This window comes from Thalassophryne amazonica, chromosome 5 (genome assembly GCF_902500255.1).
Source record: "Thalassophryne amazonica chromosome 5, fThaAma1.1, whole genome shotgun sequence".
Classification (NCBI taxonomy): Eukaryota; Metazoa; Chordata; class Actinopteri; order Batrachoidiformes; family Batrachoididae; genus Thalassophryne; species Thalassophryne amazonica.
Genome location: NC_047107.1, coordinates 3,323,493 through 3,349,782, shown reverse-complemented (window position 1 = coordinate 3,349,782; position 26,290 = coordinate 3,323,493). Strand labels below are relative to the sequence as shown.

The 26,290-nt window shown below is 41.7% G+C and overlaps 1 protein-coding gene across 1 annotated transcript in view; it reads right to left on the bottom strand.

Moving 5' to 3' along the window:
- Nucleotides 1-1,537: 1,537 nt before the first annotated feature.
- The window catches only part of golga1 (golgin A1), a 298,924-nt gene continuing 274,171 nt past the window's right edge, over nucleotides 1,538-26,290 (bottom strand). Inside the window, exon 24 of the mRNA XM_034169655.1 lies at nucleotides 1,538-2,157. Within this exon, the coding sequence (XP_034025546.1) occupies nucleotides 2,089-2,157 (69 nt within the window). The 3' untranslated portion in view covers nucleotides 1,538-2,088. The remainder of the gene's footprint in view (nucleotides 2,158-26,290) is intronic.

Sequence of the window (26,290 nt, the reverse complement as noted above, 5' to 3'; positions counted from 1 at the left end):
GAGAGGTTGAAGTGGCATCCTGAAGAACTGCTCACGACCTTACCTGGATTCAGCAGATCACATCTGTAACACTCAAAAGAAATCATGAACTGAATCTGTGGACTTTGCTCGGAGATGGACTTGAGTCATTTTGCTAACCGACTTTGATTTTTTTTTTTTTTGTAAAAGCCTTGTAACTGCTAGAACGGTCTAAACAGGGAGTCACACCTCTGAGTCTGGTCTGCTTGAGGTTTCGTCATCAAGAACACCAGATGGAGTTTGTGTTCTTACCACTGTGGTGCTTGCTCAGGGGGTTGGTGAGGTTAGATCATACCTATGTGAGGCGCCTTGGAGTGACTTTTGTTGTGATTTTGTAAATAAACTGACTTGAAGAAAATGACACAACTGTCTGGATTCCAGAAACATCCCCGTCCCAACGAGTGACTGAAATGAACAAAGTCCCAACACACAAAGACAGTAGGAGAGACAAAAGCAGACGGCTTAACCTCTGAATGTACAAACATTTCAGAGCAGGATGTTAATAATGCTGCAGAGACTCCACCCTCTTGGCATGCAGCCGTCACAACAGAGATACCAAAACAAGTGTGGTCATATGGATACACACGTCTGCTTCATCCAGAAGGACTGAAACCTCTGGCCAGACCTCATGTCCTCCAGATCAGGACATGAGGCCTCTGCTTGGACCATGCTACACACAAATATACAGGAAAATTCTGGGAGTCCATGCTGGTGTCCAGGATGGGAGGCTGCATAAGAATAACACCCACTCCCATCTCTGGATGGAGCCGCACCTCAAACAGAGAAAAAAACAGAATCAGGCTCTCGTGTTGGAGCCTTGATTCATGTCAGTCCACTTGGTGTAACAGCTCTCCAAGGTGTGATCACTCCTTTTTAGATGTAGACTAACGAGCAGATCTGATTTGATGCAGGTGTTAGTTTTGGGGGATGAAAATTTACAGGGTGATTCCATAATTTATTCCTCAGAATTGAGTGATTCCATATTTTTTTCTCTCTGCCTTGGTCTAAAAAAAGTAACCGTTACTGACTGCCACAATTATTTTTCCTGATTTCTTATAGTGTTTCTTAAAGCCAGAAAGTTGCCATTTGAAATGACTTAGTTTTGTTTCATGTCTGTGATCTGCTTTTTTCTACAAAATTAAACAACTGAATGAACATCCTCCCGAGGCCGGTGATTCCATAATTATTGCCAGGGGTTGTAAAAAAAGACTTTGACCGAATGGTGTTCTGATGACCTTGGATGGTAGATTTAACATTAAATCCACAAACAGCCACTTTTTCAGTGCCAGGACTTAGTAAAACTACAATACTGCTTCAACATGTCTTCAAATGTTAAAGCTTTAATAAGAAAATTCAGGTTCTGGACATCATGACATGCAGAGTTCCAGGACCAGGATTCAACTGAACATGTCCACAAGATCAATATGGAATGTTTCTTCATTTACAACCATAAAGGAAGGTAAGACACAGGTGATGTCCAAACAGACCACATTAAGGTTCTCAAGCAGTCTGCATGAGAACCACAATCAGCCCCGTGTCCCTTCAGCTCCCTCAGGATTTGAGGTTTTACTGCATGGTGACGCCGGACAAGGATGAAGGTGTTTATTGTCCATTAATCCTCAAGTCTAACCCGTCCGAGACAATCTTCTGATTATAATAGAGTTCAACAAACAGAAGAAAATCCCAGTGTGGAGGTATCCGAGTTTGTCAAGAGCAAACCATTGAGGTTCATCTGCAGCCACCGCCTGCAGTCTCAGGGACTGTGACACCGCATGTCTGGATGGACGTGAATGAGAGGCAGTTATTTTTCAGCACATTGTGGTTGCTTTATTACAAAACCCTGAAGACAAACAAAACTGTCAGAGGTTCAGATTGGAAAAATTAGACACTTTAAAGCATAGTGTGGTTAAAGATGATTAAACATTGTCATTTTAAATTCAACAACTGATCAGAAATAAGTCTTTATCCCCTCAGAGACAGTGTGCAGCATTATGAGCTGAAAAAAAGTCCTCCACCAAAAAAAAAAAAACACAAACTGCTGCTGCCTGCTTCGTGGTTTCAACTTCAGCTTCAGTGAACACCTGAGACTGAGGGTCGGATGGTTCCCTTTGGAGAAGGCTTGGATCCAAACCAGGACATCTAAAAGACAGAAAGAACAGACCTTTCCAAATAAGTTCATGACATGACATGACACAGTCCAGATCAGGTGAGGAATCCTGCTTGCTCTTATGGATTAGTCTCCAGACTAATGTGTCCACTGCAATCATCCAAAACCTGGGGCCAGGTTTCTTTGTCAGCCATTCACCAAACAGAAAGATAAGAAACCAAAAGCACACAATCCCTTTACTGGTCATCACAGCAGGAAAAACTCTCTCCTCACTTGGCAGCACATTTCCATTTGAATCCTTCATCACTTCCTGTACATTTCAACTTCACGGGCACATCATGATACCTCTTCACTTGAACATCGCCAAAAAAATCACGATAAAAAAACACCCTGAACCTCACTAAAACATCCACAGCACATCACCAGAACATCGCCAAAACATCACCTGAAACCCCACCAAAACATCACCAGAACATCACCTGAACTTCACAAAAACATCACCTGAACCTCTTCAAAACATCACCTGAACCTCATCAAAACATCACCGGACACATGCCCAGAACCTCACCTGAACAGCACCTGAACCTCACCACAACATCACGAGACCATCATCAAATCTCCTGAACATCCATGGGAACATCACCTGAACCTCACAAAAACACCAGAACATCCCCTGAACATCACCAAATCATCACCGGAACCTCACCAAAACATCACCTGAACCTCACCAAAGGACCAGAACATCACCTGAACCTCACCAAAACATCACCGGAACATGCCCAGGACCTCACCTGAAACCTCACCTGAACCTCACCACAACATCACAAGACCATCATCAAATCTCCTGAACATCCACGGGAACATCACCTGAACCTCACAAAAACAACACCAGAACATCCCCTGAACCTCACCAAATGACCTGAACATCGCCAGAACATCACCTGAACCTCACCCAGACATGCCTAGAAAATCACCTTAACCTCACGAAAACATCAACTAAACCTGACCAAAACATCACCAGAACCTCACCAGAAACTCACGTGAATGTCACCAAAACATCACCTGAACATTACCAAAACATCCCCAGACCCTCACTAAAACATCACCTGAACATCACCAGAACGTCACCAAAACATCACCTGAAAATCCCCAGAACACCACCTTAATGTCACCAAAACATCACCTGAACGTCACCACAACATCACCTCAACATCCCCAGAACATCACATGAATGTCACCAAAACCTCACCAAAACATCCATAGAACATCATGGAATGTCACCAAAACATCACCTAAACATCAACATCAACAAATCACTTGAACCTCACCAAAACATCACCTGAACCTCACCAAAGCATCCCCAGAAACGCAAGAAAACATCAGCAGAACCTCACCTGTAGATCCCCAGAACATCACCTGAAAATTGCCAGAACACCACCTGAACGTCACCTCACCATCACATGAATGTCACCAAAACACCAAAATATGTAGCCAAAAATGTCACCAAAATATCCATATAACATCAATGGAACGTCACCAAAACATTACCTGAACATCAACAGAACCTCACCACAGCATCACCTGAACATCACCTGACCCTCATCAAAAAAATCACCTGAACATACCCAGAACATCACCGGAATCTTCACATGAACCCACCAAAACAACCACAGAACATCACTTGAAAATCACCACAACATCCCCAGAACATCACAAGAACCTCACCACAGCATCACCTGATCATCATGAGAAAATCACCTGAACCTTACCAAATCATCACCTGAACATCAACAGAACCTCACCACAGCATCACCTGAACATCACCTGACCCTCATCAAAAAAATCACCTGAACATACCCAGAACATCACTGGAACCTTCAACTGAACCCCACAAAAACAACCACAGAACATCACTTGAAAATCATCAAAACATCACCTGAGCCTCATCAAAACATCAACTGAAGCGCACCACAACATCCCCAGAACATCACAAAAACATCACCAAATCATCATGAGAAAATCACCTGAACCTTACCAAAACATCACCAGAACCTCACCAAAACACCACCACAAAAACATCGCCAGAACATCACCTGAACCTCACCCAGACATGCCTAGAAAATCACCTTAACCTCACTAAAACATCAACTGAACCTCACCAAAACATCACCAGAACCTCACCAGAAACTCACGTGAATGTCATCAAAACATCACCTGAACATCACTAAAACATCACGAGAACATCACCAAAAATCCCCAGACCCTCACTAAAACATCACCAGAACCTCACCTGAATGTCACCAAAACACCACCTGAACATCACCAGAACCTCACCAGAAACTCACGTGAATATCACCAAAACATCACCTGAACATCACTAAAACATCACGAGAACGTCACCAAAACATCTCCAGACCCTAACTAAAACATCACCAGAACCTCACCTGAACATCACCAGAACGTCACCAAAACATCACCTGAAAATCCCCACAACAGCACCTGAACATCACCAAAACATCACCTGAACGTCACCACAACATCACCTCAACATCCCCAGAACATCACATGAATGTCACCAAAACATCACCAGAACATCACCTGAACATCACTAAAACAACCACAGAACATTACTTGAATATCACCAAAACATCACCTGAATCTCACCAGAAACTCACAGAAAGTCACCAAATCACCTGAACGTCACTAAAACATCACCTGAACATCACTAAAACATCACTAGAAAATCACCAAAACATCCCCAGAACCTCACAAAAACATCACCAGAACCTCACCTGAACATCACCAGAACCTCACCACAACATCACCTGAACTTCACCTGAACCTCACCACAACATCACCTCAACATCCCCAGAACATCACATGAATGTCACCAAAACATCACCTGAACTTCACCAAAACATCCATAGAACATCAATGGAATGTCACCAAAACATCACCAGAAGCTCACCACAGCATCACCTGAACCTCACCAAAACAACCACAGAACATTACTTGAATATCACCAAAACATCACCAGAACATCACCTGAACCTCACCAAAACATCACCTGAACATGAATGTCACCAAAACATCAACTGAACTTCACTAAAACATCCATAGAACGTCACCAGAATGTCACCAAAACATCAACTGAAACTCCACCTGAACATCAACTGAAACTCCACCTGAACATCACCAGAAGATCAGCCAAACCTCACAAAAAAAAACAAAAAAAAACAAAATCACCTGAACATAACCTGAACCTCACCAAAACATCACAGGAACATCAATCAATCAATCAATCAATCAATCAATTTTTTTATATAGCGCCAAATCACAACAAACAGTTGCCCCAAGGCGCTTTATATTGTAAGGCAAGGCCATACAATAATTATGTAAAACCCCAACGGTCAAAACGACCCCCCTGTGAGCAAGCACTTGGCTACAGTGGGAAGGAAAAACTCCCTTTTAACAGGAAGAAACCTCCAGCAGAACCAGGCTCAGGGAGGGGCAGTCTTCTGCTGGGACTGGTTGGGGCTGAGGGAGAGAACCAGGAAAAAGACATGCTGTGGAGGGGAGCAGAGATCGATCACTAATGATTAAATGCAGAGTGGTGCATACAGAGCAAAAAGAGAAAGAAACAGTGCATCATGGGAACCCCCCAGCAGTCTACGTCTATACCAGCATAACTAAGGGATGGTTCAGGGTCACCTGATCCAGCCCTAACTATAAGCTTTAGCAAAAAGGAAAGTTTTAAGCCTAATCTTAAAAGTAGAGAGGGTGTCTGTCTCCCTGATCTGAATTGGGAGCTGGTTCCACAGGAGAGGAGCCTGAAAGCTGAAGGCTCTGCCTCCCATTCTACTCTTACAAACCCTAGGAACTACAAGTAAGCCTGCAGTCTGAGAGCGAAGCGCTCTATTGGGGTGATATGGTACTACGAGGTCCCTAAGATAAGATGGGACCTGATTATTCAAAACCTTATAAGTAAGAAGAAGAATTTTAAATTCTATTCTAGAATTAACAGGAAGCCAATGAAGAGAGGACAATATGGGTGAGATATGCTCTCTCCTTCTAGTCCCCGTCAGTACTCTAGCTGCAGCATTTTGAATTAACTGAAGGCTTTTTAGGGAACTTTTAGGACAACCTGATAATAATGAATTACAATAGTCCAGCCTAGAGGAAATAAATGCATTAATTAGTTTTTCAGCATCACTCTGAGACAAGACCTTTCTGATTTTAGAGATATTGCGTAAATGCAAAAAAGCAGTCCTACATATTTGTTTAATATGCGCTTTGAATGACATATCCTGATCAAAAATGACTCCAAGATTTCTCACAGTATTACTAGAGGTCAGGGTAATGCCATCCAGAGTAAGGATCTGGTTAGACACCATGTTTCTAAGATTTGTGGGGCCAAGTACAATAACTTCAGTTTTATCTGAGTTTAAAAGCAGGAAATTAGAGGTCATCCATGTCTTTATGTCTGTAAGACAATCCTGCAGTTTAGCTAATTGGTGTGTGTCCTCTGGCTTCATGGATAGATAAAGCTGGGTATCATCTGCGTAACAATGAAAATTTAAGCAATGCCGTCTAATAATACTGCCTAAGGGAAGCATGTATAAAGTGAATAAAATTGGTCCTAGCACAGAACCTTGTGGAACTCCATAATTAACTTTAGTCTGTGAAGAAGATTCCCCATTTACATGAACAAATTGTAATCTATTAGACAAATATGATTCAAACCACCGCAGCGCAGTGCCTTTAATACCTATAGCATGCTCTAATCTCTGTAATAAAATTTTATGGTCAACAGTATCAAAAGCAGCACTGAGGTCCAACAGAACAAGCACAGAGACGAGTCCACTGTCTGAGGCCATAAGATCATTTGTAACCTTCACTAATGCTGTTTCTGTACTATGATGAATTCTAAAACCTGACTGAAACTCTTCAAATAGACCATTCCTCTGCAGATGATCAGTTAGCTGTTTTACAACTACCCTTTCAAGAATTTTTGAGAGAAAAGGAAGGTTGGAGATTGGCCTATAATTAGCTAAGATAGCTGGGTCAAGTGATGGCTTTTTAAGTAATGGTTTAATTACTGCCACCTTAAAAGCCTGTGGTACATAGCCAACTAACAAAGATAGATTGATCATATTTAAGATCGAAGCATTAAATAATGGTAGGGCTTCCTTGAGCAGCCTGGTAGGAATGGGGTCTAATAAACATGTTGATGGTTTGGATGAAGTAACTAATGAAAATAACTCAGACAGAACAATCGGAGAGAAAGAGTCTAACCAAATACCGGCATCACTGAAAGCAGCCAAAGATAACGATACGTCTTTGGGATGGTTATGAGTAATTTTTTCTCTAATAGTTAAAATTTTGTTAGCAAAGAAAGTCATGAAGTCATTACTAGTTAAAGTTAATGGAATACTCAGCTCAATAGAGCTCTGACTCTTTGTCAGCCTGGCTACAGTGCTGAAAAGAAACCTGGGGTTGTTCTTATTTTCTTCAATTAGTGATGAGTAGAAAGATGTCCTAGCTTTACGGAGGGCTTTTTTATAGAGCAACAGACTCTTTTTCCAGGCTAAGTGAAGATCTTCTAAATTAGTGAGATGCCATTTCCTCTCCAACTTACGGGTTATCTGCTTTAAGCTGCGAGTTTGTGAGTTATACCACGGAGTCAGGCACTTCTGATTTAAAGCTCTCTTTTTCAGAGGAGCTACACCATCCAAAGTTGTCTTCAATGAGGATGTAAAACTATTGACGAGATACTCTATCTCCCTTACAGAGTTTAGGTAGCTACTCTGCACTGTGTTGGTATATGGCATTAGAGAACATAAAGAAGGAATCATATCCTTAAACCTAGTTACAGCGCTTTCTGAAAGACTTCTAGTGTAATGAAACTTATTCCCCACTGCTGGGTAGTCCATCAGAGTAAATGTAAATGTTATTAAGAAATGATCAGACAGCAGGGAGTTTTCAGGGAATACTGTTAAGTCTTCTATTTCCATACCATAAGTCAGAACAAGATCTAAGATATGATTAAAGTGGTGGGTGGACTCATTTACTTTTTGAGCAAAGCCAATAGAGTCTAATAATAGATTAAATGCAGTGTTGAGGCTGTCATTCTCAGCATCTGTGTGGATGTTAAAATCGCCCACTATAATTATCTTATCTGAGCTAAGCACTAAGTCAGACAAAAGGTCTGAAAATTCACAGAGAAACTCACAGTAACGACCAGGTGGACGATAGATAATAACAAAAAAAACTGGTTTTTGGGACTTCCAATTTGGATGGACAAGACTAAGAGACAAGCTTTCAAATGAATTAAAGCTCTGTCTGGGTTTTTGATTAATTAATAAGCTGGAATGGAAGATTGCTGCTAATCCTCCTCCTCGGCCCATGCTACGAGCATTCTGACAGTTAGTGTGACTCGGGGGTGTTGACTCATTTAAACTAACATATTCATCCTGCTGTAACCAGGTTTCTGTAAGGCAGAATAAATCAATATGTTGATCAATTATTATATCAGAAAATTGGCCAGATTTCTAGAAATGAGAGCTGCTCCATCCAAAGTGGGATGGATGCCGTCTCTCCTAACAAGACCAGGTTTTCCCCAGAAGCTTTGCCAATTATCTATGAAGCCCACCTCATTTTTTGGACACCACTCAGACAGCCAGCAATTCAAGAAGAACAGGCGGCTAAACATGTCACTCCCGGTCCGATTGGGGAGGGGCCCAGAGAAAACTACAGAGTCCAACATTGTTTTTGCAAAGTTACACACCGATTTAATGTTAATTTTAGTGACCTCCGATTGGCGTAACCGGGTGTCATTACTGCCGACGTGAATTACAATCTTACCAAATTTACGCTTAGCCTTAGCCAGCAGTTTCAAATTTCCTTCAATGTCGCCTGCTCTGGCCCCCGGAAGACAATTGACTATGGTTGCTGGTGTCGCTAACTTCACATTTCTCAAAATAGAGTCGCCAATAACCAGAGTTTGATCCTCGGCGGGTGTGTCGTCGAGTGGGGAAAAACGGTTAGAAATGTGAACGGGTTGGCGGTGTACACGGGGCTTCTGTTTAGAACTACGCTTCCTCCTCACAGTCACCCAGTCAGCCTGCTTGGGATCTGCCAGAGGGAAACTAACGGCGGCTAAGCTACCTTGGTCCGCACCGACTACAGGGGCCTGGCTAGCTGTAAAATTTTCCACGGTGCGGAGCCGAGTCTCCAATTCGCCCAGCCTGGCCTCCAAAGCTACGAATAAGCTACACGTATTACAAGTAGCATTACTGCTAAAGGAGGCCGAGGAATAACTAAACATTTCACACCCAGAGCAGAAAAGTGTGGGAGAGACAGGAGAAGCCGCCATGCTAAATCGGCTAAGAGCTAGTAGCTACGCTAACCTAGCGGATTCCTAAAAACACGCAAAGTGAATAATTTAGAGGTGATTCAGCAGAAGGAGTGCTTTAGTTAAGGCACGTAAAGATTACACTGGGAAACAAATCGTAATCTAGATAACTAGATCAATCTAACTGCGCAGATTAAACAGATAACAGATACAGAGAAACACCGCTGTGCTCCGGAACAGGAAGTGATACAATACCGCAGTGAGAGCCAACCACCAGTAGAGGCAAGAAAGCATCGCCGGAAACTCACCGGAATGTCACCAAAACATCCCCAGAACATCACTAAAACATCACGAGAACATCACCAAAACATCCCCAGAACCTCATTAAAACATCACCAGAACATCACCTGAACTTCACCAAAACATCCATAGATCAATGGAATGTCACCAAAACATCACCAGAAGCTCACCACAGCATCACCTGAACATCACCAAAACAACCACAGAACATTACTTGAATATCACCAAAACATCACCTGAATCTCACCTGAACCTCACCAAAACATCACCTGAACCTCACCAGAACATCACCTGAACCTCACCACAACATCCCCAGAACATCACATGAATGTCACCAAAACATCAACTGAACTTCACTAAAACATCCATAGAACATCACCAGAACGTCACCAAAACATCAACTGAATCTCACCTAAACCTCACCAAAACATCACCTGAACCTCACCAGAACATCACCTGAACCTCACCACAACATCCCCAGAACATCACATGAATGTCACCAAAACATCAACTGAACTTCACTAAAACATCCATAGAACATCACCAGAACGTCACCAAAACATCAACTGAAACTCCACCTGAACATAACCTGAACCTCACCAAAACATCACAGGAACATCAAGAAAACATCACCAAATCAAATGAACCTCAGCAGAACATCACCTGAAATTCACCAAAACATCCCCAGAACACCACCAGAAAATCACTGAAACATCACGAAAACATCACCTGAACCTCAGCAGAACATCACAAGAACATCAACATCAACAAACCACCAAAACATCACCAGAAACTCACCGGAATGTCACCAAAACATTACCTGAACATCACTAAAACATCACGAGAACATCACCAAAACATCCCCAGAACCTCACTAAAACATCACCAGAACCTCACCTGAACATCACCAGTCGTCACCAAAACATCACCTGAAAATCCCCAGAACACCACTTGAACGTCACCAAAACGTCACCACATCACCAAAACATCAACAGAACATCACGGAACATAACAAAAACATCACCTGAACATCAACAAATCACCTGAACCTCAACAAAACATCACCACAACATCACCTGAACCTCACCAAAACATCACCTGAACCTCACAAAAACATCACCTGAACCTCACAAAAAAAAATCACCTGAACCTCACCAAATAAATAAATAAAAAAATAATCTGAACCTCACCAAATAAATAAATAAATAAATAAATAAATAAAAAAAATCATCTGAACCTCACCAAAACATCATCAGAACATCACCTGAACATCATCAGAACCTCACCAAAACATCAGCAGAACATAAACTGATCACCTGAATGTCACCAAAACATCAGCAGAACATCACCAAAACATCAGCAGAACATCACCTGAACCTCACCAAAACATCACCTGAACCTCACAAAAAAATCACCTGAACCTCACCAATAAATAAATAAATCATCAGAACCTCACCAAAACATCATCAGAACCTCACCAAAACATCAGCAGAACCTCACCAAAACATCAGCAGAACTTCACTAAAACATCAGCAGAACTTCACTAAAACATCAGCAGAACATCAACTGATCACCTGAACGTCACCAAAACATCAGCAGAACATCACCTGAAAGTCACCAAAACATCAGCAGAACATCACCTGAAGCTCACCAAAACATCAACAGATCATCATCAGAACCTCACCAAAGCTGCCCTTTGTCACCGGTTCTGTTCATTATCTTTATGGACAGAATTTCTAGGCGCAGCCAGGGTGTAGAGGGGGTCTGGTTTGGGAACCACAGAATGTCATCTCTGCTGTTTGTGATGATGTGGTTCTGTTGGCTTCGTCAAATCAGGACCTTCAGTGTGCACTGGGGTGGTTTGCAGCTGAGTGTGAAGCGTCCGGGATGAAAATCAGCACCTCCAAATCCGAGGCCATGGTTCTCGACCTGAAAAAGGTGCTTTGCCCTCTTCAGGTTGGTGGAGTGTCCTTGCCTCAAGTGGAGGAGTTTAAGTATCTCGGGGTCTTGTTCACGAGTGAGGGACGGATGGAGTGTGAGATCAACAGACAGATCGGTGCACCATCTGCAGTGATGCAGTTGCTGTATCGGACCATCGTGGTGAAGAGAGAGCTGAGTAGGGGGGCAAAGCTCTCGATTTACTGATCGAGCTACGTTCCGATCCTCACCTATGGTCATGAGATTTGGCTCATGACCGAAAGAACGAGATCGCGAGTACAAGCGGCCGAGATGAGTTTCCTCTGCAGGGTGGCTGGGCGCTCCCTTAGAGATAGGGTGAGGAGCTCTGTCACTCAGGAGGAGCTCGGAGTCGAGCCGCTGCTCCTCCACGTCGAAAGGAGCCAGTTGAGGTGGCTCGGGCATCTTTTCCAGATGCCCCCTGGACGCCTCGCTGGAGAGGTGTTCTGGGCACGTCCCATCAGGAGGAGGCCCCGGGGAAGACCTAGGACACACTGGAGGGACTACATCTCTCGGCTGGCTTGGGAACGCCTTGGGATTCCCCTGGAGGAGCTGGGGGAGGTGTGTGTGGATCGGGAGGTCTGGGCGGCTTTGCTTGAGCTGCTGCCCCCGCGAACCGACTCCGGATAAAGCGGAAGAAAATGGATGGCTGGATGGATGGTGTGAGGACTCATATCTTCAGATCAATACATCAAAAACTAAAGATATGGTCAGTGATTTCAGGAAGCCTGCCAGCACACCTGACAATACAATAATTAATGGTCAACCAGTTGAAATTGTGCAAACTTATAAATACCTTGGGACTATCATTGATAATTCACTGAAGTTTGAGGCAAACTGTGAGGCGATGTGCAGGAAGGGACACCAGCGCTTGTTCTGCCTCAGGAAACTGTCCTACTTCCACATCGGCCGAACCATGTTAACACTATTTTATCGTGCTTTTATTGAATCTGTTTTATCTTTTTCTTTGGTGGCATGGTTTGGCAGTCTGACACTGAAGGACAGGAACAGACTGGGTCAGATTATTAAATGGTCCAGTTGGCTGACTGGTGAGACACAGCTGAGTTTATAGTCCTTGTACACCAAACAGTTACAGCAGATAACCAGCTGCATCACAGTTGATGACTCCCACCCTCTGGCTAATGAATTTCAGCTCCTACCTTCTGGCCGTAGGTTTAAAGTCCCAAGGTGTAGACAAAACGCTACAGAAGTAGTTTTGTCCCAGCGGCAATTGTGCATTGAACAAATCTTAGTAGGTTTTGCACATATTTCTCTCTTTTGTCCAGATGGCGGCGGAATTTCTGGATGTTGTTTATGTTTGGCTTTCACTTTGCATGGTATAGTTTTAACTTGCACTTGTAGATGTAGTGAGGAACTGTGTTAACTGACAATTGTTTTCTGAAGTGTTCCTGAGCCCACGCCGTAAGATCCTTTACACAATGATGTCAGTTTTTAATGCAGTGCTGCATGAGGGATCAAAGGTCACTGGCATTCAGTGTTGGTTTTCGGCCTTGCTGCTTACGTGTAGAAAGTTCTCCAGAGTCTCTGAATCTTCTGATTATATTATGGACGGTAGATGATGGAATCCTTGCAACTGAATGTTGAGAAACATTGTTCTTAAACTGTTGGACTGTTTTTTTACGCAGTTGCAAGGATTCCATCATCTACAGTCCATAAAGCTGAGCCTTTTGGGGATGCTCCTTTTATACCCAATCATGACACTCACCTGTTTCCAATTAACCTGTTCACCTGTGGAATGTTCCAAACAGGTGTTCTTTGAGCATTCATCAACTTTCCCAGTCTTTTGTTCCCCCGTCCCAGCTTTTTTGAAACCTGTTGCAGGCATCCATTTCAAAATGAGCAAATATTTGCACAAAAACAATAAAGTTTATCAGTTTGAACATTAAATATCTTGTCTTTGTGGTGTATTCAATTAAATATAGGTTGAAGAGGATTTGAAAATCATTGTATTCTGTTTTTATTTACATTTTTTTTACACAACGTCCCAATGTCATTGGAATTGGGGTTGTATTTGCGGATGATCCGACTGGGTTTTGTAGTGAGGATAATTTGGGACAACACCTGGACAAGATGGAAACCGAATTACATAAATTTAATCAATGGTTCAATTAAAATAAATTATCGCTCCATTTTGGTAAAACCATGTGCATCATATTTGGGAGTAAGCCCAGGAGCTTAAGCAAAAATCTACTCGTATTATTACTTGAAATTGAAATTGTTTTGTTTGGTTGTGTTTTGAAATTTCAGTGATTAAGTTAAATTGTTCCTGCACTTTCTTTTTTTTTGTATAGTTTCATGAATATTTATATACACAGTGAGGAAAATAAGTATTTGAACACCCTGCGGTTTTGCAAGTTCTCCCACTTAGAAATCATGGAGGGGTCTGAAATTTTCATCTTAGGTGCATGTCCACTGTGAGAGACATAATAAAAAAAAATCCAGAAATCACAATGTATGATTTTTTTAAATAATTTATTTGTATGTTACTGATGCAAATAAGTATTTGAACACCTGTGAAAATCAATGTTAATATTTGGTACAGTAGCCTTTGTTTGTAATTCCAGAGGTCAAACATTTCCTGTAGTTTTTTACCAGGTTTTCACACACTGCAGCAGGGATTTTGGTCCACTCCTCCATACAGATCTTCTCTAGATCTTTCAGGTTTGGAGTTTCAGCTCCCTCCAAAGATTTTCTATTGAGTTCAGGTCTGGAGACTCACCAGGCCACTCCAGGACCTTGAAATGCTTCTTACAGAGCCCCTCCTTAGTTGCCCTGGCTGTGTGTTTGGGGTCATTGTCATGCTGGAAGACCCAGCCATGACCCATCTTCACTGCTCTTACTGATTGTTTGCCAAAATCTCGCAATACATGACCCCATCCATCCTCCCTTCAATACGGTGCAGTTGTCCTGTCCCCTTTGCAGAAGAGCACCCCCAGAGTATGATGTTTCCACCCCCATGCTTCACGGTTGGGATGGTTTTCTTGGGGTTGTTCTCATCCTCTAAACATGGTAAGTGGAGTTGATTCCAAAAAGCTCTATTCTGGTCTCATCTGACCACATGACCTTCTCCCATGGCTCCTCTGGATCATCCAGATGGTCACTGGTGAACTTCAAACGGGCCTGGACATTTGCTGGCTTGAGCAGGGGGACCTTGCTGCCCTGCAGGATTTTAAACCATGACACCATCATGTGTTACTAATGTAATCTTTGTGACTGTGGTCCCAGTTCTCTTCAGGTTATTGACCAGGTCCTCCTGTGTAGTTCTGAGCTTTCTCAGAATCATCCTTACCCCACAAAGTGAGATCTCACATAGAATCCCAGACCAAGGGAGATTGACAGTCATCTTGTGTTTCTTCCACTCTCTAATAAATAATCATAACAGTTGTTGTCTTCTACCAAGCTGCTTGCCTGTTGTCCTGTAGTCCATCCCAGCCTTGTGCAGGTCTACAGTTTTGTCCCTGGTGTCCTTAGACAGCTCTTTGGTCTTGGCTATGGTGGACAGGTTGGAGTGTGATTGATTGAGTGTGTGAACAGGTGTCTTTTATACAGGTAACAAGTTCAAACAGGTGCAATTAATACAGGTAAAGAGTGCAGAATAAGAGGGCTTCTTAAAGAAAAATTAACAGGTCTGTGAGAGACAGAATTCTTGCTGGTTGGTAGGTGTTCAAATACTTATTTTCCTCACTGTATGTTTATATATGTACGCATTCTTTATTTTTAATGGTATCAACGGAGGGTTTTTATAAGCTTTGCTTCTGCCTTCACCCTTTTGGCCACTCAGGTTCTATGTACATTTTAATTTTATGTTTTGTTATTGTCTTTGTTGTTGTTCATCTGTGTGCCAAATAAATAAATTCATTCATTCATTCATGATGTCACCTGATGTGACAAGCTGAGTGGAGCAGTGTGTTAATGATGTCACCTGATGTGACAGGCTGAGTGGAGCAGTGCGTTAACGATGTCACCTGATGTGACACGATGAGTGGAGCACTGCGTTAATGATGTCACCTAATGTGACAGGATGAGTGGAGCATTGCGTTAATGATGTCACCTGATGTGACAGGATGAGTGGAGGAGTGCGTTAATGATGTCACCTGATGTGACAGGATGAGTGGAGCAGTGCGTTAACGATGTCACCTGATGTGACACGATGAGTGGAGCATTGCGTTAATGATGTCACCTAATGTGACAGGATGAGTGGAGCATTGCGTTAATGATGTCACCTGATGTGACAGGATGAGTGGAGGAGTGCGTTAATGATGTCACCTGATGTGACAGGATGAGTGGATGAGTGCGTTAATGATGTCACCTGATGTGACAGAATGAGTGAAGCAGTGCGTTAATGATGTCACCTGATGTGAGAGGATGAGTGGAGCAGTGCGTTAATGATGTCACCTGATGTGAGAGGATGAGTGGAGCAGTGCGTTAATGATGTCACCTGATGTGAGAGGATGAGTGGAGCAGTGCGTTAATGATGTCACCTGATGTGACAGGCTGAGTGGAGCAGTGCATTAATGATGTCACCTGATGTGAGAGGATGAGTGGAGCAGTGCGTTAATGATGTCACCTGATGTGAGAGGATGAGTGGAGCAGTGCGTTAATGATGTCACCTGATGTGACAGGCTGAGTGGAGCAGTGTGTTAATGATGTCACCTGATGTGAGAGGATGAGGGGTGCAGTGCGTTAATGATGTCACCTGATGTGACAGGCTGAGTGGAGGAGTGTGTTAATGATGTCACCTGATGTGACAGGCTGAGTGGAGCAGTGCGTTAATGATGTCACCTGATGTGAGAGGATGAGTGGAGCAGTGCGTTAATGATGTCACCTGATGTGACAGGCTGAGCGGAGGAGTGTGTTAATGATGTCACCTGATGTGACAGGCTGAGTGGAGCAGTGTGTTAATGATGTCACCTGATGTGACAGGCTGAGTGGAGCAGTGCGTTAATGATGTCACCTGATGTGACAGGCTGAGTGGAGCAGTGCGTTAATGATGTCACCTGATGTGACAGGCTGAGTGGAGCAGTGCGTTAATGATGTCACCTGATGTGACAGGCTGAGTGGAGGAGAGCGTTAATGATGTCACCTGATGTGACAGGCTGAGTGGAGGAGTGCGTTAATGATGTCACCTGATGTGACAGGATGAGTGGAGGAGTGTGTTAATGATGTCACCTGATGTGACAGGATGAGTGGAGCAGTGTGTTAATGATGTCACCTGATGTGACAGGCTGAGTGGAGGAGTGCGTTAATGATGTCACCTGATGTGACAGGCTGAGTGGAGCAGTGTGTTAATGATGTCACCTGATGTGACAGGCTGAGTGGAGGAGTGCGTTAATGATGTCACCTGATGTGACAGGCTGAGTGGAGGAGTGTGTTAATGATGTCACCTGATGTGACAGGATGAGTGGAGGAGTGTGTTAATGATGTCACCTGATGTGACAGGATGAGTGGAGCAGTGTGTTAATGATGTCACCTGATGTGACAGGATGAGTGGAGCAGTGTGTTAATGATGTCACCTGATGTGACGAGAGACTAATTAAAGAGAGACTAAAGAGAGTCAAGATAAAATGAAGATGGACTTGGAAAAAACTGGGCAGGAACTGCAAGACAATTTGGAGCTGGAGGTGAGGATAATGAGCGCAAGAATGGAGAGAATGGAGGCGCAACTTGCCAATAAATGTCTCAAACCAGGATTTGATCCTCATGTGTCACTCATTATAATGTTCCTGCCACAGGAGGACAATGAGGATCTCATGTCTAAAGTACTGGATTTGCTACGAGATGACCTTGACTGCAACCCGGTACCCACCCCAGCTATGGTAGAGCAGATCCGCGCGCGAGGCACTAAACCAGGCCTGGTGAAGGTGGAGCTGCTGTTGTGGAGGTAAGATAAGACTTTATTGATCTCACAGTGGAGAAATTCACAGGTAAAGGTGGCTGTGCTACGACGCAAAGCTAACCTTAAAGATAAGGAGCGATATCAGAGGGTTTTTGTGTCCTTGGCTAAATCTCATGCGGAAAGACTGGCGCAGTTAAACTTTAGGATCTTTTTAAGAGAGACTGGAGCTGCTCAAGACTTTTATGTGGCTGCAAAGGGGCGTTTGGTCAAGCGCACTGCGAGTCAACCCCGGAGGAGCACAGTGTGAGGGATATGCACCCAGCTCGTACTTTTCTTTAGTCCAGTGGAATATTAATGGAGGGACAGAATCAAACTGTGACCTGCCCATGGCTTTACTATATTATGTTGATCCTGATTTTGTTTCACTAAATGAGACGCATTTGTCTTGTCAGAACACTGAATTTAGTGGATGTACGTGGTTTGTACATAACTGTGTTGCGCACAGGAGAGCAGTCAAGGCTTCGGGTGGTGTGTTTTTTTTTTTAAGGAATTCTGTTCTTGACCAGTTTTGTGTTACTATTGTGTTTAAGGCGTTTGATGGAATATTGTGTTTGCGTTTTGAAAACCAAACTTTACAGTGTTCCTTTGTCATCATTTCCTGTTACTTGTCCCCTGAAACATCAACCTGGGGAAGAAATGCTGAATTATTTTTTGGGCATTTGTTGTCATTGTTGTACACATTTGAGGATGATTTTGTATACATTTGTGGTGACTTCAATGCCTGTATTGCTGATTTGAAAGATTATATTGATATGGATTATATCTCCCATAGAGTGGCACTAGATTTAAGTTTAAATAAACATGGTGAAGCATTTATTGATTTTTTAAAAAGATTTTAAATGCTGTGTGAAAAATGGAAGGTTAAACCCCCAAGCAGATCATTTTACCTCTGTATCTGGGAGGGGAAGGGCTGTTGTTGATTATATAATAACCCCTCATGCTGGTTTACAATCATGTCTTGATTTTAATGTATATACTTTTAAATAAGGTAGGATCCCCAGCCTTAAACCTTGCTGGGAAGCAAAGTAGACTTCCAGACCATTCAATGTCATGTTTAAAATTTCATGTAGGAGATTGCTTTGGGGTGTATGACTCGGAGGATTTACAGTATTCAATAAAAGTTACATGGTATTTTTCAAATCAAAATCAATTTTATTTATATAGCACCAAATCACAACAACAGTTGCCCCAAGGCGCTTTATATTGTAAGGCAAAAGCCATACAATAATTACAGAAAAACCCCAACGGTCAAAACGACCCCCTATGAGCAAGCACTTGGCGACAGTGGGAAGGAAAAACTCTCTTTTAACAGGAAGAAACCTCCAGCAGAACCAGGCTCAGGGAGGGGCAGTCTTCTGCTGGGAATGGTTGGGGCTGAGGGAGAGAACCAGGAAAAGACATGCTGTGGAGGGGAGCAGAGATCAATCACTAATGATTAAATGCAGAGTGGTGCATACAGAGCAAAAAGAGAAAGAAACACTCAGTGCATCATGGGAACCCCCCAGCAGTCTAAGTCTATAGCAGCATAACTAAGGGATGGTTCAGGGTCACCTGATCCAGCCCTAACTATAAGCTTTAGCAAAAAGGAAAGTTTTAAGCCTAATCTTAAAAGTAGAGAGGGTGTCTGTCTCCCTGATCCGAATTGGGAGCTGGTTCCACAGGAGAGGAGCCTGAAAGCTGAAGGCTCTGTCTCCCATTCTACTCTTACAAACCCTAGGAACTACAAGTAAGCCTGCAGTCTGAGAGCGAAGCGCTCTATTGGGGTGATATGGTACTATGAGGTCCCTAAGATAAGATGGGACCTGATTATTCAAAACCTTATAAGTAAGAAGAAGAATTTTAAATTCTATTCTGGAATTAACAGGAAGCCAATGAAGAGAGGCCAATATGGGTGAGATATGCTCTCTCCTTCTAGTCCCCATCAGTACTCTAGCTGCAGCATTTTGAATTAACTGAAGGCTTTTCAGGGAACTTTTAGGACAACCTGATAATGAATTACAATAGTCCAGCCTAGAGGAAATAAATGCATGAATTAGTTTTTCAGCATCACTCTGAGACAAGACCTTTCTAATTTTAGAGATATTGTGCAAATGCAAAAAAGCAATCCTACATATTTGCTTAATATGTGCACTGAATGACATATCCTGAGCAAAAATTACTCCAAGATTTCTCACAGTATTACTAGAGGTCAGGGTAATGCCATCCAGAGTAAGGATCTGGTTAGACACCATGTTTCTAAGATTTGTGGGGCCAAGTACAATAACTTCAGTTTTATCTGAATTTAAAAGCAGGAAATTAGAGGTCATCCATGTCTTTATGTCTGTAAGACAATCCTTCAGTTTAACTAATTGGTGTGTGTCCTCTGGCTTCATGGATAGATAAAGCTGGGTATCATCTGCGTAACAATGAAAATTTAAGCAATGCTTTCTAATAATACTGCCTAAGGGAAGCATGTATAAAGTGAATAAAATTGGTCCTAGCACAGAACCTTGTGGAACTCCATAATTAACCTTAGTCTGTGAAGAAGACTCCCCATTTACATGAACAAACTGTAATCTATTAGATAAATATGATTCAAACCAACGCAGCGCAGTGTCTTTTATAACTATGGCATGCTCTAATCTCTGTAATAAAATTTTATGGTCAACAGTATCAAAAGCAGCACTGAGGTCTAACAGAACAAGCACAGAGATGAGTCCACTGTCTGAGGCCATAAGATCATTTGTAACCTTCACTAATGCTGTTTCTGTACTATGATGAATTCTAAAACCTGACTGAAACTCTTCAAATAGACCATTCCTCTGCAGATGATCAGTTAGCTGTTTTACAACTACCCTTTCAAGAATTTTTGAGAGAAAAGGAAGGTTGGAGATTGGCCTATAATTAGCTAAGATAGCTGGGTCAAGTGATGGCTTTTTAAGTAATGGTTTAATTACTGCCACCTTAAAAGCATGTGGTACATAGCCAACTAATAAAGATAGCTTGCTTTTTAACCCTTTATCTACAGCGATGGCGCCCATGCCATATTTTCCATATGCGTATTTTTTTTACCGTAACTCCGCCATAGTTTGTCCAATCCGAATGATTCAAAGTGCATTGTTAAGCTAACACCAAGGGCTTTCCAATGATATATGGTGTATTACGGTAAACATAAGCCTGTGATGTCATAACGCAGAGGAAAAACACAGAAGTTTCACACTAGTGCACCGCCGATTCTCATTATCGTAAGTTCTCATGTAAGCCCTCAATCTGAAAAATTTCAACACTGACAGCAAGCCAAGAACCCGTACTTTCCAACAGTATGCTATATGTTGCATATATTATGGTAAAGTGCGTTCAGTAAATTTTGAAATGAGGGAAAAGTATGAAAAAGAGCGCAAAATCGACAGAAAAGTACAGAGACAGACAGCAAACATAAATGTAGTCATTTTTGAGGAAAAGGCAGGGTGTTAGTGTCATTTGTGAAGGTGTGTGTGTGCGTGTTTGTGTGGGTGTGATGGCTCCATCAGCCACAAGCCACTGCCCGGTGCCAACAAGCAGTGGAAACCCAACTTGCCAGAGATCCACAAAGGGGCTGCGTTCTTGCAAGGTTTGCAAGAGGTCAACCTGCTGGATGTGCAAACTTTGTAAAATTAGCCTCTGTCTTCAGCCAGACAGAAACTGTTACAAACAGTACCACACTGACAATGGACTGATGTAGTTTAGATCTAATTTTGATTCTTGGTTATATATTTGTATATAGTTTGACACTTTGTTTTATTCATATTGTATAATTTTGCACAAAATTAGTGATCAAATGAGTGATTTATTATACATTTTAATAACACAGATAATAATTGATATATTTATATATAGTTTTGCACTTTGTTGTTATTCATATTGTTTGGTTCTGCACTTTAAAATTGGTTACTTTTTGCATATTTTCGCCTTGTAAAATGTTTACTTTTGCACTGTTTCTGCGCTGTTTCTGAGTTCTAGACACAAAAGTAATTATTTTGATTGTAAACACTTACAGCTTCCTGTTAAAAATGTGAAATCCAAACTTCCTTTACATAATCATTTTTCACTAAAAAACTGAAAAAAAAATCAAGTTTGTTTTTGTGTTTTTTTCTCATTTTAAATGCTAAAACCTACAAATAATGTGTATAAATAGTTAATCAGGTGTAATATAATTGAAATTCAGGTACTCTTGGAAAAGGGTACCAAAGCACACAAACATAGAACATAATTTCTTAATTTTATTGCTATAATAAAAAATTATAACCAATCGTCTATTTATAGCCTCAGTAGGTAAAGGGTTGAGTAATGGTTTAATTACTGCCACCTTAAAAGCCTGTGGTACATAGCCAACTAATAAATACAGATCATATTTAAGATCGAAGCATTAATTAATGGTAGGGCTTCCTTGAGCAGCCTGGTAGGAATGGGGTCTAATAGACATGTTGATGGTTTGTAGGAAGTGACTAATGAAAATAACTCAGACAGAACAATCGGAGAGAAAGAGTCTAAGCAAATACCAGCATTACTGAAAGCAGCCAAAGATAACAATATTTCTTTGGGATGGTTATGAGTAATTTTTTCTCTAATAGTTAAAATTTTATTAGCAAAGAAAGTCATGAAGTCATTACTAGTTAAAGTTAAAGGAATACTCGGCTCAAAGCCTGGCTACAGTGCTGAAAAGAAACCTGGGGTTGTTCTTATTTTTTTCAATTAGTGATGAGTAGTAATATGTCCTAGCTTTACGGAGGGCATTTTTATAGAGCAACAGACTCTTTTTCCAGGCTAAGTGAAGATCTTCTAAATTAGTGAGACGCCATTTCCTCTCCAACTTACGGGTTATCTGCTTTAAGCTGCGAGTTTGTGAGTTATACCACAGAGTCAGGCACTTCTGATTTAAGGCTCTCTTTTTCAGAGGAGCTACCGCATCCAAAGTTGTGCTCAATGAGGATGTAAAACTATTGATGAGAATCTATCTTATTCACAGAGTTTAGGTTGCTACTCTGCACTGTGTTGGTATATGGCATTGGAGAACATAAAGAAGGAATCATATCCTTAAACCTAGTTACAGCGCTTTCCGAAAAACGTCTACTGTAATGAAACAAAGTTTCATTACAGTAGAAGGGGGTTTTCAGGGAATACTGTTAAGTCTTCAATTTCCATACCATAAGTCAAAACAAGATCTAAAGTATGATTAAAGTGGTGGACTCATTTACATTTTGAGCAAAGCCAGTTGAGTCTAATAATAGATTAAATGCAGTGTTGAGGCTGTCATTCTCAGCATCTGTGTGGATGTTAAAATCGCCCACTATAATTATCTTATTTGAGCTAAGCACTAAGTCAGACAAAAGGTCTGAAAATTCACAGAGAAACTCACAGTAACGACCAGGTGGACGATAGATAACAACAAATAAAACTGGTTTTTGGGACTTCCAATTTGGATGGACAAGACTAAGAGTCAAGCTTTCAAATGAATTAAAGCTCTGTCTGGGTTTTTGATTAATTAATAAGCTGGAGTGGAAGATTGCTGCTAATCCTCCGCCTCGGCCCGTGCTATGAGCATTCTGACAGTTAGTGTGACTCAGGGGTGTTGACTCATTTAAACTAACATATTCAGCCTGCTGTAACCAGGTTTCTGTAAGGCAGAATAAATCAATATGTTGATCAATTATTATATAATTTATTAATAGGGACTTAGAAGAGAGAGATCTAATGTTTAATAGACCATGTAACCAGGTTTCTGTAAGGCAGAATAAATCAATATGTTGATCAATTATTATATAATTTATTAATAGGGACTTAGAAGAGAGAGATCTAATGTTTAATAGACCACAGTTAACTGTTTTAGTCTGTGGTGCAGTTGAAGGTGCTATATTATTTTTTCTTTTTGAATTTTTATGCTTAAATATATTTTTACTGGTTGTTGGTAGTCTGGGAGCAGGCACCGTCTCTACGGGGATGGGGTATTGGGAGGATGGCAGGGGGAGAGAAGCTGCAGAGAGGTGTGTAAGACTACAACTCTGCTTCCTGGTCCCAACCCTGGATAGTCACGGTTTGGAGGGTTTAATAAAATTGGCCAGATTTCTAGAAATGAGAGCTGCTCCATCCAAAGTGGGATGGATGCCGTCTCTCCTAACAAGACCAGGTTTTCCCCAGAAGCTTTGCCAATTATCTACCACTCAGACAGCCAGCAATTCAAGGAGAACATGCGGCTAAACCTGTCACTCCCGGTCCAATTGGGGAGGGGCCCAGAGAAAACTACAGAGTCCGACATTGTTTTTGCAAAGTTACACACAGATTCAATGTTAATTTTAGTGACCTCCGATTGGCGTAACCGGGTGTCATTACTGCCGACGTGAATTACAATCTTACAGAATTTATGCTTAGCCTTAGCCAGCAGTTTCAAATTTCCTTCAATGTCGCCTGCTCTGGCCCCCGGAAGACAACTGACTATGGTTGCTGGTGTCGCTAACTTCACATTTCTCAAAACAGAGTCGCCAATAACCAGAGTTTGTTCCTCGGCAGGTGTGTCGCCGAGTGGGGAAAAACGGTTAGAGATGTGAACGGGTTGGTGGTGTACAGGGGGCTTGTGTTTAGGACTATGCTTCTTCCTCACAGTCACCCAGCCGGCCTGCTTTCCCGGCTGCTCGGCATCTGCTGGGGGACAGCTAACGGCGGCTAAGCTACCTTGGTCTGCACCGACTACAGCGGCCTGGCTAGCTGTAGGATTTTCCAAGGTGCGGAGCCGAGTCTCCAATTCGCCCAGCCTGGCCTCCAAAGCTACGAATAAGCTACACTTATTACAAGTACCATTACTGCTAAAGGAGGCCGAGGAATAAATAAACATTTCACACCCAGAGCAGTAAAGCGCAGGAGAGACAGGAGAAGCCGCCATGCTAAACCGGCTAAGAGCTAGTAGCTGCGCTAAGCTAGCGGATTCCTAAAAACACACAAAGTGAATAATGTGTAAATAATTTAGAGGTGATTCAGCAGAGGGAGTGCTTTAGTTAAGGCACGTGAAGATTACACTGTGAAACAAATCGTTATCTAGTTATCTAGATCAATCTAAGTAAACAGCTAGATTAAACAGCTAACAGATACAGCAAAACACCGCTGTGCTCCGGAACAGGAAGTGATACAATACCGCAGTGAGAGCCAACCACCAGTAGAGACCAGTGGTTTCAGGTACATTTATGTCTTCAAATGAATGTAAAATGGCATTGCAGAGTATCCAAATAGGTTTTCAGAATATGCTAAAACAGTTAAATATGGACCAAGTGTATATCTTGTTTTGTGACATTTTACATAAGGAAATGGGTTCTTCTCATCCAGTAAAAAAGACAAAATGGTATTATAAAGCAAACGAAACCTTTTTGGAATAAAGAACTACAGGCTCTTTGGACTGCTTTGCAGATAGCTGAAAATAGTTTCCTTAAGTGTAAAGATCTAAATGTAAAAATTGCTTTAAAAAGTGAGTTTAAAAAAATGTCAACAAAATTTTGACCAAAACCTAAAATTTTTTAAAGGACGTTTCAGAAGAGGACAGTCTCTCCAGTTTGAGAATTTGCAGTTACATTCTAAACTGTTTTGGAAAGAAATTAATAAATTAGGACCACAGAAAATAAAATCAGTTCCAGTGGAGATAATAACAGACAATGGAGATTCTGGCTTTGAAACAGGTAAGATTGTCAAAATGGGAAAATGATTATGAGTTCTCTATGGAAGCAATCAACATTTATTTGATGAGCAATTTTTAAGTCAAACTTATGAAACCAAACAAATTGGAGAGTGAGCTATCAGATGTTATACTGTATCAAAATGATATGGTGAATTATGATATTACTCTCGAGGAAATACAAAATGTTGTGAGTGCTGCTAAAGCAAATAATGCGGTGGGAGTTGAGGGGATTCTAATGAAGCTCTCAAGGCACTAGGGATGGGTATTGATAAGATTTTATCGATATCGATGCCATTATCAATTCTGCTTATCGATCCGATTCCTTATGGATACCTCTTGTGAATTTTGTACTAAAAGTAGGCTTTACAGGTTTTCTATGTATTTCATTGAGTCTTAAAGTAAATAAATATGAAATTGGTCACTGTATCCTTGATCTCTGGACATAAATAAAAATAAACAAAACACTGTTTCGCTTTGAAGTTATTGATTCTGACTGGACTCTATCGTTCTAACGTGACTCATCAGAGCGCCGCACAGCGTTTGGAGCTGTGTGAACAGAACGGAGGATGATTCTTGTTTCTTTCTCGCAACAAGACAGGAGTCCCATTTAGTAACTTTATTCCGCACAAAGTGAATCACGATTTCACATATTCAGGGATGAAAGTGGTGAAAAACAAAAAAAGATGAAACCCAAAATTACCCCCAACACCACCTGCACGAAAATGTTTCAATTCTAGAAGGTCTGACATGCAATCTGGGACTATTCCAGACAATAAACTGCAGTGAGTGTAGCATCCATTTAGTGAGAAAAAAAAACAACTTTCCTTATTCAAATTCATTCCAGTAGTATTCTGCTCTTACTAGGATGCAGCAGTTTTCTAGTTTGTCAGATAGTTCTGGAGGAAATCACTGAAGAAATTAACAAACTGAAAATATGGTTTGACAGAAAACAAATGGTCATTA